This window comes from Podarcis liolepis, assembly GCF_965112155.1.
Source record: "Podarcis liolepis genome assembly, chromosome: 6".
Classification (NCBI taxonomy): Eukaryota; Metazoa; Chordata; class Lepidosauria; order Squamata; family Lacertidae; genus Podarcis; species Podarcis liolepis.
The window spans coordinates 66,492,371-66,507,408 of record NC_139559.1 but is presented as its reverse complement, the minus strand read 5'-3'; the positions used below and the strand labels follow the sequence as shown (position 1 = coordinate 66,507,408).

Genomic DNA, 15,038 nt, shown 5'->3' with positions numbered 1-15,038 from the left:
GGGCAGGTACTTAAAGCTTTCAAGTGGAAGATGAAGTGTTACCGTTTCTTCCAGTGTTTGCAGCTGTGCAAGTATTAAATAAAGAACATACTCAATTTTAGGAACTGAACATATTTATTAACCTTCCAGTTCAGGTACAGAATAAGTCATTTGGTACAACGTAAGGAAGAGACCCAGTTATCTCCTGCATAAAATGCAAATCAGTTGTCCTGATCAATAAAAGTAAGCCAAAATCCCATGGAAGATTATGCAAATTTCTTCCATATCTCTCCATTCCAGCACACATTTTAGTCTATATTGGAGTTTAGTTGGTTGTTTCTCATGTAGCAAAAATGTATGTATAACAAGATATTACAGCCATGCTATTTCTGTATTGTGTCTGGTAAATACTGAGTGAGATGATTCAGTAAATAATTATACAATACGAGATGTAAGTTGAAACATCATTCACTATGATTCTAACACTTCCAACCTGAAAGATACAAATTTGGTTCAATATTCCAAGCAAGATGCTGGACAATGCCTACCATCTAATACAAAACAAATGCAAATGTTTTATTTCAAAGAACATGACATACAACTGTGTGTACACATTTAGTTACATAATCCTGCTTTCAAGCCAATATAATCTTGGTTTAATTTTATTAAAGCATATTAAAGGAAAAGTTGCATTAAACAAAGGCATAACTTAAATAAACCACTACATTATTTTTGGCTACTTGATAGTTTAACCAAAAAAATATACTTTTTGCTCTCAAAGCTTCCAGGACCAAAGAAATAAAGATCATTTTTATGTAGTACGAATTAAGTGGTCTTTGGATTTGATTTAATTTAATACTGTGTTTGTATATGGTTTTGGCTGAATTTTCTATATGAAAACTAACATTAAGTAATCTGCTACTTAGGGTAACCTTACATGAAGTAGCCGATCACATTCAAGACAATCATGCATTTTGATTAACATGGTGAAGACTTGATGGGATCATATGACAAGCTGTTTCATATGAACAGCTTGGCTTTCCTGATAAGAATCTCCTTGTCACAGAAGCAATTCAGTGGCATTAACAAGCAGCCACAGTGCTGTTTACAAGTGGAAATTGAGCCATTGTTTGTCAAATGAACCAAACTTCTGTTGCCAAACTTCAGTCTGAAACCAAGAGATAAATCTGGCAATTGGGTATCTTATTTGAGGAATGATAGACAACTTCTTGTTGGCCCCACCACAGGAGAGAGAAAGAAAGATGGATGTAGTAAATTTAGGGAAGGAAGGCTCCAGAAAAAGTAGGATATTAATAGTCATCAGCTAGAGAAGAGAAAAGAAAAGAAAGTTAAGAAAAGATCAACAGACATGAACAAGAACTAAAGATCTGAGAAATTTTAAAAAATGCTAACTCTTACTCTCAATAGTGAGAATACAGGTGCTAGCTGCTGTTCCTCTGCTGTTTACTGCTTTACACATATATTCTCCTTCATCTTCCGGGAAAGTTTCTGGTAAGTAAAGGCAGTAGGTTTCTCCTCTCTCAATATATTGATAGTCCTCGCAGTCCTGCAACATTTCACCTTCAAACCACCATGTAACCTCTGGCTTGGGTTCTCCAGTTATTTTAACAGTAAACCTTACTGGTTCGCTATCCACAACAGACACATTTTTAAGAGGCTTTTTGAACCAAGGAGCACCAGATCGTGCTTGCTGCTCTTCATCCTCATAGACTGAGCCGTTAACAATGCTGCCATCCTCTTCCTCCTCCTCTTCCTTTTTCTGCATTTTGAAATATAAATTGCAACAACAAATGCTGAAACACATTATACAGCACATTGAACAGTACCAGTATGGTCAGCTTGGATAGCTCATTTGGTTAGCGTGTGGCACTGATAACTCCCAAAGATTGCAGGTTTGATCCCTGCGTATTCCTCCATTGCAGAGGTTTGGACAACATCCTCTGGGTCCCTTCTATTTTTTTTATTATAGGTACAGCTATTCTCAAGATCTATCCTCACACTAGTCTAACCACACTAGTGTGACAACTGAAACAATGCAAGGATGGAGTTCTGCAAAGGGAAGCAGGCCTAAGTCTCAAAACAAGTCAGTGGGATAACCAGGAGATTGTCTTTTTAGCCTTTAATGTTTTGTGTTTTCTAGGCCTTGTAGAACAATGCAATAGTAATCCCTGCCCGCTTGCCAAAAAAACCAAGCCTTGGTTCTACTGCATGTACCTAGAGCTTCTGCTAGAAAATAGATCATCTCTTACTCTAACGAACCAGCACGTGGATAGGCTTTCAATTTTTAAGAGCTCAACTTTTTAGGGATGTGCATTGACTCCCAAGATTAAACTTGTGGATGTAGCAACAGGCTGCAGCCTTATCGAAGCACTCTTTCTAATTGACATATTGGGAAGCAAATTTTTTTCCCTTAAAAACAAAACCTCTGCTTTCCTTCTATTCACTGTAAAGGAGAATACGCTTTACATTTTCACAGTGGTAGATAAAATTTGCAGGCATAGGAGCCCCTCCAGAATTGATGAACGCTGCCAAATTGTAAACAGTTGCACCCAAGGCTTTTCATGCAGATCACCTTAAAAGTATATAATTGCCTGTCAGACATGGGCACATTTGCAGGCATGGTTTCCTGTTTTGAGGGGATGAGGCCTCCCCAATGTTGGAGTTATGGCTGCAGGGGTTCTGCTGCAAGGGAAGAGTTAATTACTTTGGGGTGGCTAACATGAATTTTAAGGTTGTGGGAAAAGGAGAATGAGCCCCAAAGGAGGACTGGGGTAGGGGAAATGTCACACAGCAAGGATTCTCTTATCCTAACAAAAGAGAAAGGATGCAGTTTCTCCCTGGGAATTATTTATTGCACCTGGGTGGGGGTGGAGCCCCACTTCCCACCTCTTCAACATTAGGGCATTTCCTTAGCTTTGTTTTACTTTCCCTTCCCCACCCCAACTAAACCCAGTCACTTTTGGGGGTTCCTGACCACGGAGCAAATACCTGATCTCATTTGACACTTTGCTAATGGCTCAAACTAGTTTGGGCATGCGAAAACCACCTGCATCACCTTTTGCAATGCAGCATCAATTTCCTTCTGTTCAAATTGCATGCGTAGCATTTTTTGTTCTTCAATTCTTCTCTGCTCCTCCTCTTCTCTTGCCTTTGCCATTTGTTCAAATCGGGCCTTCATGTCTATCTTGTGTGTAAATGGAGCTTCAGATTTTGTGGCTGGCTTTACATCTACTTCATCTTCCTGGAATAATAAAAACATGAGATGGCACCAAGTTTTTGGAAAAAGTGGAGGGCGGGGCGAGAGAGCTGTTATTACTGGATATGGAAAACAGGCAGAAAGCTCACTACTCCATAAACTGAATATATAGAGTCTGTTACCACAAGATGTTAAGCTGTAGGCAAAACAAAACAAGTTTCTTCTAGTGGCATAAAGCATATCCTGTAGTATCGCCATAATTTAATGCTTCAAGGAAAAGAAATTACAGTGCACTGTCACAATTAAACATAATTCTAAGCTTTATAATCCTGAGAGGGTGGTGTTTGCTACATGATTTGTAGGAAACTTGGATCATAAATACTACTGCCTTTAAACCTACTTGATTTTTTCATTTTGTGAAGATAAAGAATACGTATGAAATCTGGAAAGGAATTTTCATCTAACTCCCTAGAGGTAAAATAGGAGCACAGTCCATGATAGAAACAAGACGCAAGGCAAAAAAAGAAAAAAATCATCATTGTCACTATACAGTAGCAATCAGACATACGGCATTAGCACTGTGACATATGGTAGGACTCAGACTAGACATGGCATGCTGAAGATAAGCGTCATATTTAATAAGTTCCTGGAGTTCTTCCTTTTTGCCCAAATCCATTTCAAAAGGCAGGGAAAGAAGACATTAGACAGAATGTGGTCGTTCTGACCACAGAGGACTCTCTTTGTCCTCTTAAATTGAGTAGATCTCTGGAAAAACTGGTTAAGTAACTGCTGCAGGCATAGGCAAACTCAGCCCTCCAGATGTTTTGGGACTACAACTCCCATCATCCCTAGCCAACAGGACCAGTGATCAGGGATGATGGGAGTTGTAGTCCCAAAATATCTGAAGAGCAGAGTCGTGCCTGAGGGGGATCATCATAGTTTCTACTTAGCCACACAGACACTGCGAAATTGACATACTACAGATTTAATCAAGCTGTAATTTTACACAACTAATTATAGGTATCAGCTAGTAGCCCAAGAAGTGGATGTGAATCCCCCATTTGGATGCCTGCAAAAACATTTTTACTTCCAACAAGCCTATCCAGATAAGCATTTGCTTTTAAATTTTTCTGATTTTTATCTGTGTATTGTTGATAATTATTATATACATGGTCCTGTGCACACTATGCGAATATTTTTTTTTGAAAAAGCACTTTCTCATTTTTTCAAAATGGTTTTAAAAAAACACAAGACCTGTTCAGACAAGCCAGTGGTGCTCAGACGTTATCACAAGGCAGATTCAGAATACTGCTCCTTTGGTTGATAACAGTACTTGTCTGTATTGTGGTTGCAAGTTTCCCGTGGGTGGATCACACAATGCAGCAACGTACAAATTTCGTATCCATATGTGACCTTCCTACCTGCAGTTGCTAGATTAAAACATTCCCACTGTCCCATAGGACCCAGTTATGCAAAGTAATAACCATGTGGAGACAGGTTTACACAAACAGTGCTGTCAGTACAGTGGTGCCTCGCAAGACGAAAAGAATCCGTTCTGTGATTCTCTTCGTCTAGCGGTTTTTTCGTCTTGCAAAGCAAGCCCATTGACGGATTAGCGCTATTAGCGGCTTTTAGCGGCTTATCGGATCAGATGATAAGCGGCTTAGCGGCTTAGAAAAAGGGGGAAGGGGAAAAAAAACCTGCAGGAACTCGCAAGACATTTTCGTCTTGCGAAGCAAGCCCATAGGAGATTCGTTTTGCAAAGCACCTCCAAAACGGAAAACTCTTTCGTCTAGCAAGTTTTCCGTCTTGCGAGGCATTCGTCTTGCGGGGCACCACTGTAAGTCTTCAAGTCTTGTGGTAGCCACACAAGCCCTCACAGAAGCTAGCGCAAGGCAGCCGCTGAATTGAAAATGGGACCTACCTCTTGAAATTTCTCTGCTTCCCTTTCTTTTATTTCCTGATCCATAGCTCTTCTCCTTGCTCTTTCTTCTTCAATTTTTTTCTGTATTTCTTCTTCGGAGAGCTGCCCAATTTTCTCAAACTTTTTCTTCAAGCTCTTCGCTTGAATAGAACCACTTCTTTTTAACCTTATTAGCTCCTCATATTCCCTGCTTAGCTCAAAGGTTTCACACTCCTCCTCTTCCTATTTGAAGGAAAATATGCCACAAGGTTATTGACAATCAAATAATACCCAAAAAAATCCTAAATGTGCAGTGCTTAAATAACGCACTGTTAATTATGTAATTTACATTGCTTTGAGCAGCAGCATTGAATTGCCTGGGTGCACAACACCCTGCCTGCTGCTTATTTTGAAGTCCAGTTAGCTACTAACTATAATTTTCACAACAAGCTTTTAAACTGCATGCTTTTCTCGCCCCTCGTATTAATTCAAGAAGCAGAAAATTCTGCATGCACTTGTCACAGCAATTCATGTTAAGAATTGACAGACCTCTCCCATTTCTTGTCTGAGTTGCTCAAATTCCTGCTTTTCCATTTCCAGTTTTTGTCGGCGCTCCTCTTCTGTACGCCTCTTTTCTTCTTCCATTTTTTGTCTCAGTAGCTCCTCAAAGTTAATTTCCAGTTTTCCAGGTGTGAGAGATTCTTGGGATACAGTTTTAGACATTGGCGAAAGCTCATCATCTGGACTCTGTTTGAAATAGTTTTATCATTGCAGTGATGAAAAATTACATTTGTGTTGATCATCCCATTATATTATAATTTAGATCCACAAAGTGACTTGGATCTAGAGAGGTTCACTTTATTTGGCTCCTCAAGAGCCCCCAGCAAACCTCTGGCACTCACAAAAAGTGCTTCTATATGATTTTTGAGTATCCCTTCTCCTTTACCTCAAGGGGCGTAGCCAGGGGGGGCAGTTTCTCCCCCAGATCAATAAAACAATAGAAATACTTAACTAACTGACCAATCACATCAGTTCTGCCCCCCTAACAAAAATCCTGGCTACACCCATGTTATCCTCCCTTCTCAATTCAGCAAAAGCCTTTGGGAAAGCTTTTCAGGGGTGACGGCAGGGCCTTATTGGAAGAAAGAACTAAGAAAATCAGCTTCAGCTAGGCATTCTTTGCAGGCTTTTCTCTTGCTCCAAACCTATAAAATTTATATGTACAGGTGTGGTTTGTTTGTTTGTTTGTTTTTTTGTCTAAGGTGCAGCTATGCTTAATGATAGTTGTGATGCGTTTGCTTATTTGTAACTACACTAAGGGTTTGATATAAAACATCGCTTCTTTCTTGGATAAAATCTCCATTGAAATTAAGGTGATCAGCTTCCTCATAATGAACACTGATAATCTCTCTCTCTCTCTCTCTCTCTCACTTTCACACACACACCCCTATACCTTCAGTCGACAGGACAGTTATGTATATGGAAGTTACAGCTTGACGGGGAAAGATAAGATGTTAATGTACCAAAGCACATTAATGTATTAAAGGATTGTGAAAAGTGAAATACTAAATAAATCCAACCCTACAAACACTGCCAGCAGAACACTGACACAGGATCTGGGCACTAATCAGTTCTTCCAAATAGGAAATTGAAACCAAATGCTCCGTGATGTTCCCACATTTAAAACAAAACACCACATGCTCCATTTCCTCACCAGATGCAATCCTTACCCTCTGCACAATGGTTGCAATCCCTATTTACTTATTAGCAGCTCCAAGACCATAATGGGAAGTGCTCTTTCTCTGAGCTAAATTAGAGGATTGCAATTTTTATCCAAACTTCTTAAACTGCTAGCCTTTCCCTTTGCCATGCTCACATGAAACAGAGTTATGGGACAGGGACCAGTTAATGGAAACAAGTTCTTGAAGGACATGCTTTGTATTGACATGTGCTAATTTCAATAAACTGAAACAGAACAGTGTGTTTCCGATCTTCTGCAGATTATAATCCCATGAGCATAATTTGCACCTTTAGGAGATGTGAGGGAGGTAATTTACACTTGGACCATTGGGTGCCTCTCTGCAAAACTGGTGGGGGAGCTCTTGCAACAGAAAGGGGAAGACAGGGCACTGCAAGGGAAATTTGGTGGGAAACACCTGTCATGGAGACTGCTGGGTCTAAGTCCATGGAAGAGCAAGTTTGTTGAAGTTGGTTTTCCTGCTACAGTTTGCCTTGACCACTAAGCTGTTGGATTCCTCCTCTTGTGTGTACGGAGAGAGAGAGATGCCACCAAAGTGACTAAGATGTGCTGGTCATCATGCAAGTTGTTGAGGCTCATTTGACATTGACATGAAATGGTGCATATAATGTCATCAGCCCAGTCCTATGTGATGCTCTTCCAAGAGAGATTTAGGGGGCACCTCCCCTTGACCTTAAAGTGTTTGCTAAACATGTTTCTATGCTGCCGGGTTTATCCAAGCAACTAGGAATACTTCGGGGATAGTTTGTTGATGCTCTGTGGTTTAAAAGTCTTAAATAGTTTTTATTGTATAGATATAACTGGCAAACTACTCTGTATTTTTGTGTGAAACAGTGGTATACAAGTATTTTTATGAATAAATAAATCACCTACCATGCTTTTTCTTGCTTCAGCGAATGCCTTTTTCTCTTCTTCTATGCGCCTTCTGGCTTCCTCTTCCGTTCTCTTTTTTTCTTCTTCTTGCCTCTGCCTTTCTATTTCCTCAAAGGTAAGTATCAGTTTCCCAGGACGGAACTCCTTGACGGAATTTTCATTTTCCTGATCATCATAATCTTCATTTAGCTTTCAGGAGAGAGAGAGAGAAACCATGTAAATAGTAATAATGATGATGAAAGGTGCAGCAAATTTGGGAGGTATTGAACTTTTAAAAATAACCAAGAAAAAGTTTTAGTATTAAAATAATGTATATAGATTCCCACCCCCTTCCCACTAAAATATACCAAAGGTCATGCATGGAAGCTAAAATAGATATAATTAAATAGCACAGTAATTCAAGTAATATTCAAGCAAATGCAAGTGGAAGTACAACATAAGGATTCATGCAGGACATGATGTATGAGAGAACATTGAGGTAGGGTTGCATGTGTGTCCCCCGCTTTGAATTTTCATATGGTCAGGCATACATGTCTCCAAGTCCATCCATCCTCCCCTCCACTAAGACCATATTTTGCTCCATATGCTTACCATTTGTTGCCTTGCCTCCTCAAATGCACGTTTTTCCTCTTCCAGACGTTGCCTCGCCTCTTCCTCTGCTTGCCTTTTCTGATTTTCTTGTCTCTGTCTTTCCAATTCTTCAAATGTTAGTTTCACTTTGCCAGGGCTGGGTGATTCTTTTCTTTCGCTGTCAAGCATTTCATCTTCATCCTATATACAAAAGTTTGTTATTCTGACTTAAATCCTCATGATACTTAATGCATGCAGTCTTAAAATCGCAGATTTCCCTGCACTCCTGAATTCACTTAGTTGGAAGCAAGTTTTGCTGTAATAACGGGAGCCTTTTTCCAATGAAGCATGCTTAGGGTCAACATGCAAGGGGTTCCCCCCGCAATCTTGCTTACCACATCTGGTGAGAAATATTTGACTTCCCTGAGAGCTTGCTTTTCCTGCTCATATCTCAATCGCTTTTCTTCTTCAAGCTTTCGCCTTTCTTGTTCTTCTCTCTCTCTCTCTAGGTCCTCAAAACTTATTTTCATCTTCCCAGGTGTTTTGCTAGGTTTTACGGGAACTACTGTCACTAGCAATGAATCATCACCTTCCTGTTGTTAAAAACAAATGTCACCGTGAACATTTGGACTGTGCAACTACTACTGCCTGTGAAGAATTACGCTTCTACCAAAATGTTCAATTTCTTGGAGGATTTCTGGACAAAATCTGTGGCCACAGCTGACTGTCTTTAGGGTAGCAAAATGGCATCAGGAGGAGATGCTGCTCCAGCTCTGGGCACAGCTGCTGTCAATCATTTGTGAATACTTGAATCGTGCCATCAGTTTAGCACTTCTGAACATTCAGCAGAATAATATATATCTATGAAGCTGTTTGTAGTCCTTACAACAACCCTGCAAGGTAGGTCAGTATTATTCCTATATTGCTCATGGAGAAGCTAAGAGGGACTTGCCTAAACCAGCTAGTAAGTCCGTGACAAATGAGACACTCCAACGTATTGTAACTCCATTTATCTTTTTCTCAAAAGTTCAGGTCATTCAGGTAAAAACCCAGTCCGGATAGAAGCTGAGCACCTAATTTTACACTGATATGCTGCTTTACCAGGTCCTTAAGTTGATAAGAGTTATCTCAAGACAACTACATCTATTAAACTGAGCTTTGCTTGTACTTTTCAAGCATTAAAAGATGGGTGGGGGGGTACAGGAGATTAGCTTCAAATGTAGTAAATACCCTTTTCTAATCTGATCTAGGTAGATGTTGTGAAGTGTAAAAGGATGCTCTTGAATAAGTAGAGCAAATATGATTATTAAATGCCTGGGGCATATGCTCAAATAAAACTATAGAAGGTCCATGTTTATCTGGACCATATCTAGCGGGCAGGGCACTCCTATTTGTGCCACTTTGATGAATGTGATATAAATGAGTATGTGGGAAGTGCAGTGCTACTAATACAGGCACAGATCTACCACACATCAGTATTAAAATTCCGATTACAACACTTGCTAGGAAAAGAAGATCACACGCACACATACACACAGCCCTGGGATGGCACCCTCTTCTGTCCTCAAACCTACTTTCCACGCCAAAAAACAAAACAATACAGAAAAACACCATGGTGTTAAGAACTGGTGGTACCACACAAAGGGCATGGTAAAATTGTGGGACCATGCAGCAGTGTAGTAATCCTCGTGTCAGATTCTATGCTCCTCCTCATCCACTATGCAGAAGAATTCACTTTCATGCAGGAGCAGCTATTTTGATGACTGTCAGCAGATGGGAGTTACACTCCATGAAATCATGGTAGGATATCTGGAAACGTTTTGTTAGCCTAATTTCTGGAAAATACATTAGAACAGGAGTACCCAAACTGATTCATGGACTATCAATGGCTCATGAGCTTTCGCTGAGGTGGTCCAAGGCATGTTGATATTAAATACTCATATTGATTTTCATTGCTTCTTTTGTTTCTTGTATTTTATTCTACTACCATTTGCAATCTAATAATAATAATAATAATAATATTATTATTATTATTATTATTATAATCTATAAAATTCAGATTGCAGCGTTAAAATACAACACAACAAATAGCAATTAAAATACAATGAAAAATCACACAGCATCTACCACAGCTGTTAAAATTGCTACAACAGGCAGGAAAACCATTAAGTGGCCTGCCAAGTCCATCAGCAATTTTCAAGTGGTCCATGGGGTGTGGGGAGTTCAGAAACCACAACAATTTCATTTTTATTCACTCGATTTTTATGTTTTCTCACATTATAGGATTTAAGACTAGGATGCTCAAGCAATCCCACACTCAAGTACTGACCAGATGCAGATTGGCTTAGCTTCAAGCAAGAGTCCTTTCCCATCTGGGACTACCTTAATCTTAGTCATTTGAAATGTAGCCAGTTTCTTGAGGGATCTTAAATTTTAAAAGATACTGCCAAGGCAAATAACATAAAAAATTCAAAGGACTTCATAAAGACAATCTTAGAAAGCGAACAGCTCTGAAAGCCTAAGCTGGCTTTAATTAAGACACTCTTGTGCCTAGTTAATCATTTGGCTATTAACTTGTTCCACAACTTTTGGAAAAAAAGTTGTCTCAAAGCATAATGGGTAGATGCAATCCTAATTCTGTTAATTACTGTATGTAGATGTATTGCAACTGCCATAGTGGAATCAAGATAGCACTGTCTGCAGATAGCCCACAGGCCACATACAATGTGTCTGCAATGGCATTACATCAATTCAAGCAGTAAATATAGTAGCCGCCTTAGGGTTTATGAGACCACAACATTTACCTTGGGGCTACTGACCTCATTTCAGAATGCACTTCACATTACTGTAAGAATAGAGCTAAGCAACATGGTGCCTTCCAATTGTATTACACTACCATTCCCTTCAGCCCCGGCCAGAAGCATATTAAGTAAATGGATTAAGAAACAGCATTGTAAAATAATGTGCAGGTGTCCATGTCATCAACGGTTACTGGCAAATGGCAAAGAGCCAAGAAAAGTCACAGTGTAAAGAAGCAAAAGTCATTGTAATTCTGGTCACATTTACCTCATGGCGAGTCTGATCAGTCTGATAGTATACTGTCTCTGCTAGCAAAGTGTGCTTTCGTGTCTTTCCCAAGTGTTTTTGTTTAACCCGGCCATTACTAGATATGTAATAAACAGTGAGTCACAAATAGGTGAATGTTTCATGGTAAAGAAGTCTGATTACCTCCGATGCCGATTCGCTTCCCGAATTGTTTAACTGCTCATCAATCTATTAAATAAGAATTTCACACAATAATGTTACTTTGACTCTTTGGCTCCCCCTTGCAAAAACATTTTAAAAAATGAAAATATTGTGCCGAATGACAAATCGAAATGTGGCATTAAAAGGTGCACTTCTAGTGTGTACATCTAATCTAAGCAGCCGCTGGTCAGACATTGCTCTCCAGATGTATTTACCTCAACTGCGCAAGAGGTTCAGACTTTAGCATGCCCTCCTCCATCGTACACCATGTGCAGCAGCTAGAAAGCTCCCACACTGAACACAACCCACTAATTTTGTACCATGGCCTGTGATGTGCTGGACAAGCAGCAAAACCAGCAGGCCCCAGGAGACCTGGAGTAGATGGCTGGTGAAGGGTTGGTAACGGGTGAACTGAGCTGAAGCATGTTCACTGGAAAAGCACAGTCTCCCTGTCCCTGTGATCTGGAAAGCCTTTAAAATCCTTGCTACTGCAGCAGGGATATCCTGCATTCACCTATGCACAGAACAGCGCACTTAATTTGTATCTTTCTCCACAGCCTAACATGCTTACTGGGTTGAGATTTTCCCCTGGAGAACAATGTCTGGCCAAGGCCTTAATCTATGTGGCGATTCCTTCACACAACCCTATTTTGTGCTCATTTATGGATACGTAGGTCCTTCAGCTATGAGCCACATGTAAAATTTTGCATATATCCCTTTAAAAATACTAAAATGTGATCAGAGTGGATCTCTTGCTTCCTGGTTAATGCCTGGGAATGAGATTGGGTTAGTACTGGGGGGAAAGGCAGGATATACCGGTAATTATAAATATAATTACAACAATAACAAGTAAAGGTAAAGGACCCCTGACGGTTAAGTCCAGTCGCGAATGACTCTGGGGTTGCGGTGCTCATCTCGCTTTACTGGCCGAGGGAGCCAACGTTTGTCTGCAGACAGTTTTTCCGGGTCATGTGGCTAGCATAACTAAGCCGCTTCTGGCGAAACCAGAGCAGCGCACGGTAGCTTTCCTGAATTTCACACACTGTATTCATTTGATAGAGTGTGGAGTACATTGTTACTTAAGGGTGCCTATAACATCTAGTGTGAATATCTAATGTGTAAAACCATCCTTTACATACTAGTTCCCACACTACACATGCATTCTCTGCTTAAATTAAATATTTGGCAACCACTATTGCCACAGTCCGTAAGGCTAACCCGTTCAGTTAGACCTTTATTACTCATGCTTCACCTTTCATTATGATACTGAGAATACCGGAATTTCTGGCAGGCTGAAGGTGGCTTAGTTACTGTCTACAGCAACAATGAATGTTTGTTGCATTGTAAACAAGAGAAAGAACTCTAAAAGGGCACCTTTCCGGTGATCAAAGTTATGGGTAAATTTAAATGCTACAGTGTCTGTGTGGAGGTCACTCAAAAGCCCGTGTCAACATTCAACACAACGCACAGCATGCAGGGGCGAATCTAGGCTTTATTTTACCCTGGTCAAAGACCCAGTTTGGCACTCCTCATGTGTATTTGCATACACACACATACATACACAGGCAGGTAACCTCAATAGCACCCCAACGGAGGCTTCACCTGGGGCAAAAAGCCTGGCTAGCCACCCCGCTGCAGCTACGGCTCTGCAGCATGTAAAGCTAACATCTTGCCTCTGCTGTCATGTGTAGTATCTGTACTTCTGGAACTGCCAGCTCCACAGAAGTATAAAGGTGAAGCATGGGAACACTGCATGGGTTTTCTGGCGGCTTCTGACCATAATGTTTAAAGCAGCTCTTAGGAGTTAAGCTGCAAAGGAATGCTTTAAAGAAAGCATGGTTGCACAAATTATCCTGTTTGCAAGAAGCTTTCAGTAGCACAGTAGACAAGTTAACCGAAGCAGCTATTTGGGCCCTTGGGGCAAAAAATCCCCAACCTTCCTCAATGCTGTAAAGGGTGGCTTTGAGGTGGCAGATGAAGCTGATGGACTACATGGAACTGGCGGAAATGACTGGCAGAATTCTAGACCAGGGAGAAGAGTCAGTGGAAGAAGATTGGAAAAAAATTAAAGTATATTTACAGAAACATTGCAAAATTAATGAATGTTAGAAGGATGCTGGAATGAAGTTATATGGCTTTAGCAGGAATGTAATAAAGAATTAAGTAAAAGTTGAGTGATAATGGACCAAAAAGAAAAATGTAAGGTTAGACCGTTAAGATAAATTATAGAACAAAAATTGAGAAAGATGGAAAGAATTTGTGGAAACAATTAATTGAATTAGAATACAAAAAGGGAGGTGTGAGGAGGTCGATGAAACAAGTAAATGAAAGGTAAAGATATGGAATACTGGATGTATGTGTTTTTTTAATGTTATTGTTCTTTTTTACTGTATTGTTGTATTGTTTTTTTTTCTTTTTTATGTTATTCTCTTTATGTATTGTAATGTAATGTTTGTCTTGTTAAATTTTTTGTTGTTTTCTCTCTTTTTCTTTTTTTGTAATTCTTAAACTTCTAATAAATATCTTTTTTAAAAAAATAAAATAAAGGGTGGCTTTGAGGAACACTGGGACTTCTAATGGTATTTATTTTCTAGTTGCAAGCAATGGCTTGTAGTACAAGATCTGGACAACAGCCATGTCCCAAAATTAGTGTTAGATCACAAGCGTCTTAAATGCTTCTGTACATTTCATCCCATGAAATGAACAAATCATTTTTCATACAAAATACCGGCCTCAGAACTGCTTTTGAACTGATTGATTGTCAATTTCAAAATACAAAAACACTTCAATAAGTAATACAGATCCTTTTCAGATACTCCGAGTGCAATTCACCTTATAACATACCATACTGTTCTCCCTCCGTATGCAAATAGAAGAGCATTTTATTTCTTAGCTTATTCAAACCAGTAAAAAACTGCCTTACATAACCTTTTCTCTATTTCTCTCATTGTTCAAATATCAGAAAACATATATTTCAACATCTTGCGACATGTTGCATCTTATAAACCTGAGAGGTATATGAGCATTACTGGCAAATTGACTTGATTAGTGTGGTTGTACCGGCACAGCACAGGACATTTTCCTATTGATAGCAACCAGTCATTCATACATATACACACATTTGGAAATTAAAGCATGGGACACCTGATCCTAGCACCCAGTTCTCATAAAGAAAATGGCGCTTTAATACTGAATGCCAAGAATGCAGGCAACACACCAAATATGACCCTCCCCAAGGAAGAATGCGGCTATGTTGCATTCACAAATGGCTACAGAATTGATATTCAGTGTCAGTACAGTAGGTAAGAGCCCTGGCTTTACCCATTTTCTGCAGAGAGGACCAAGTGCAGTCAAGCCAGGTTCAGTTAGTCTCTTAACATTCAAACGCAACTCTTCCTTTTTGTAAATAACCATTTGCTGCTGTGGCCAAATTGTATTTTCAGCAATTTAAAACATCAGAACATTGTATCTCCTTCATTGCTGAATATGAC

General features: G+C 39.7%; 1 protein-coding gene across 14 annotated transcripts in view; it reads right to left on the bottom strand.

The window, feature by feature from the left end:
- Positions 1–95: 95 nt before the first annotated feature.
- Positions 96–15,038, bottom strand: part of NEXN (nexilin F-actin binding protein) — a 28,443-nt gene continuing 13,500 nt past the window's right edge. For 6 of the 14 annotated variants that reach the window (XM_083510682.1, XM_083510676.1, XM_083510681.1 and 3 more), the window contains 8 exons: positions 8,697–8,894; positions 8,323–8,502; positions 7,732–7,920; positions 5,649–5,846; positions 5,121–5,342; positions 3,056–3,241; positions 1,399–1,759; positions 96–1,303 (listed from right to left, as the gene is read on the bottom strand). In XM_083510682.1, coding sequence (XP_083366808.1) covers positions 1,290–1,303; positions 1,399–1,759; positions 3,056–3,241; positions 5,121–5,342; positions 5,649–5,846; positions 7,732–7,920; positions 8,323–8,502; positions 8,697–8,894 — 1,548 coding nt within the window. In that variant the 3' untranslated portion in view covers positions 96–1,289. Of the gene's footprint in view, positions 1,304–1,398; positions 1,760–3,055; positions 3,242–5,120; positions 5,343–5,648; positions 5,847–7,731; positions 7,921–8,322; positions 8,503–8,696; positions 8,895–11,529; positions 11,575–15,038 lie in introns of all 14 variants that reach the window. The other 8 variants (XM_083510679.1, XM_083510685.1, XM_083510673.1 and 5 more) reach the window with 2 other exon arrangements.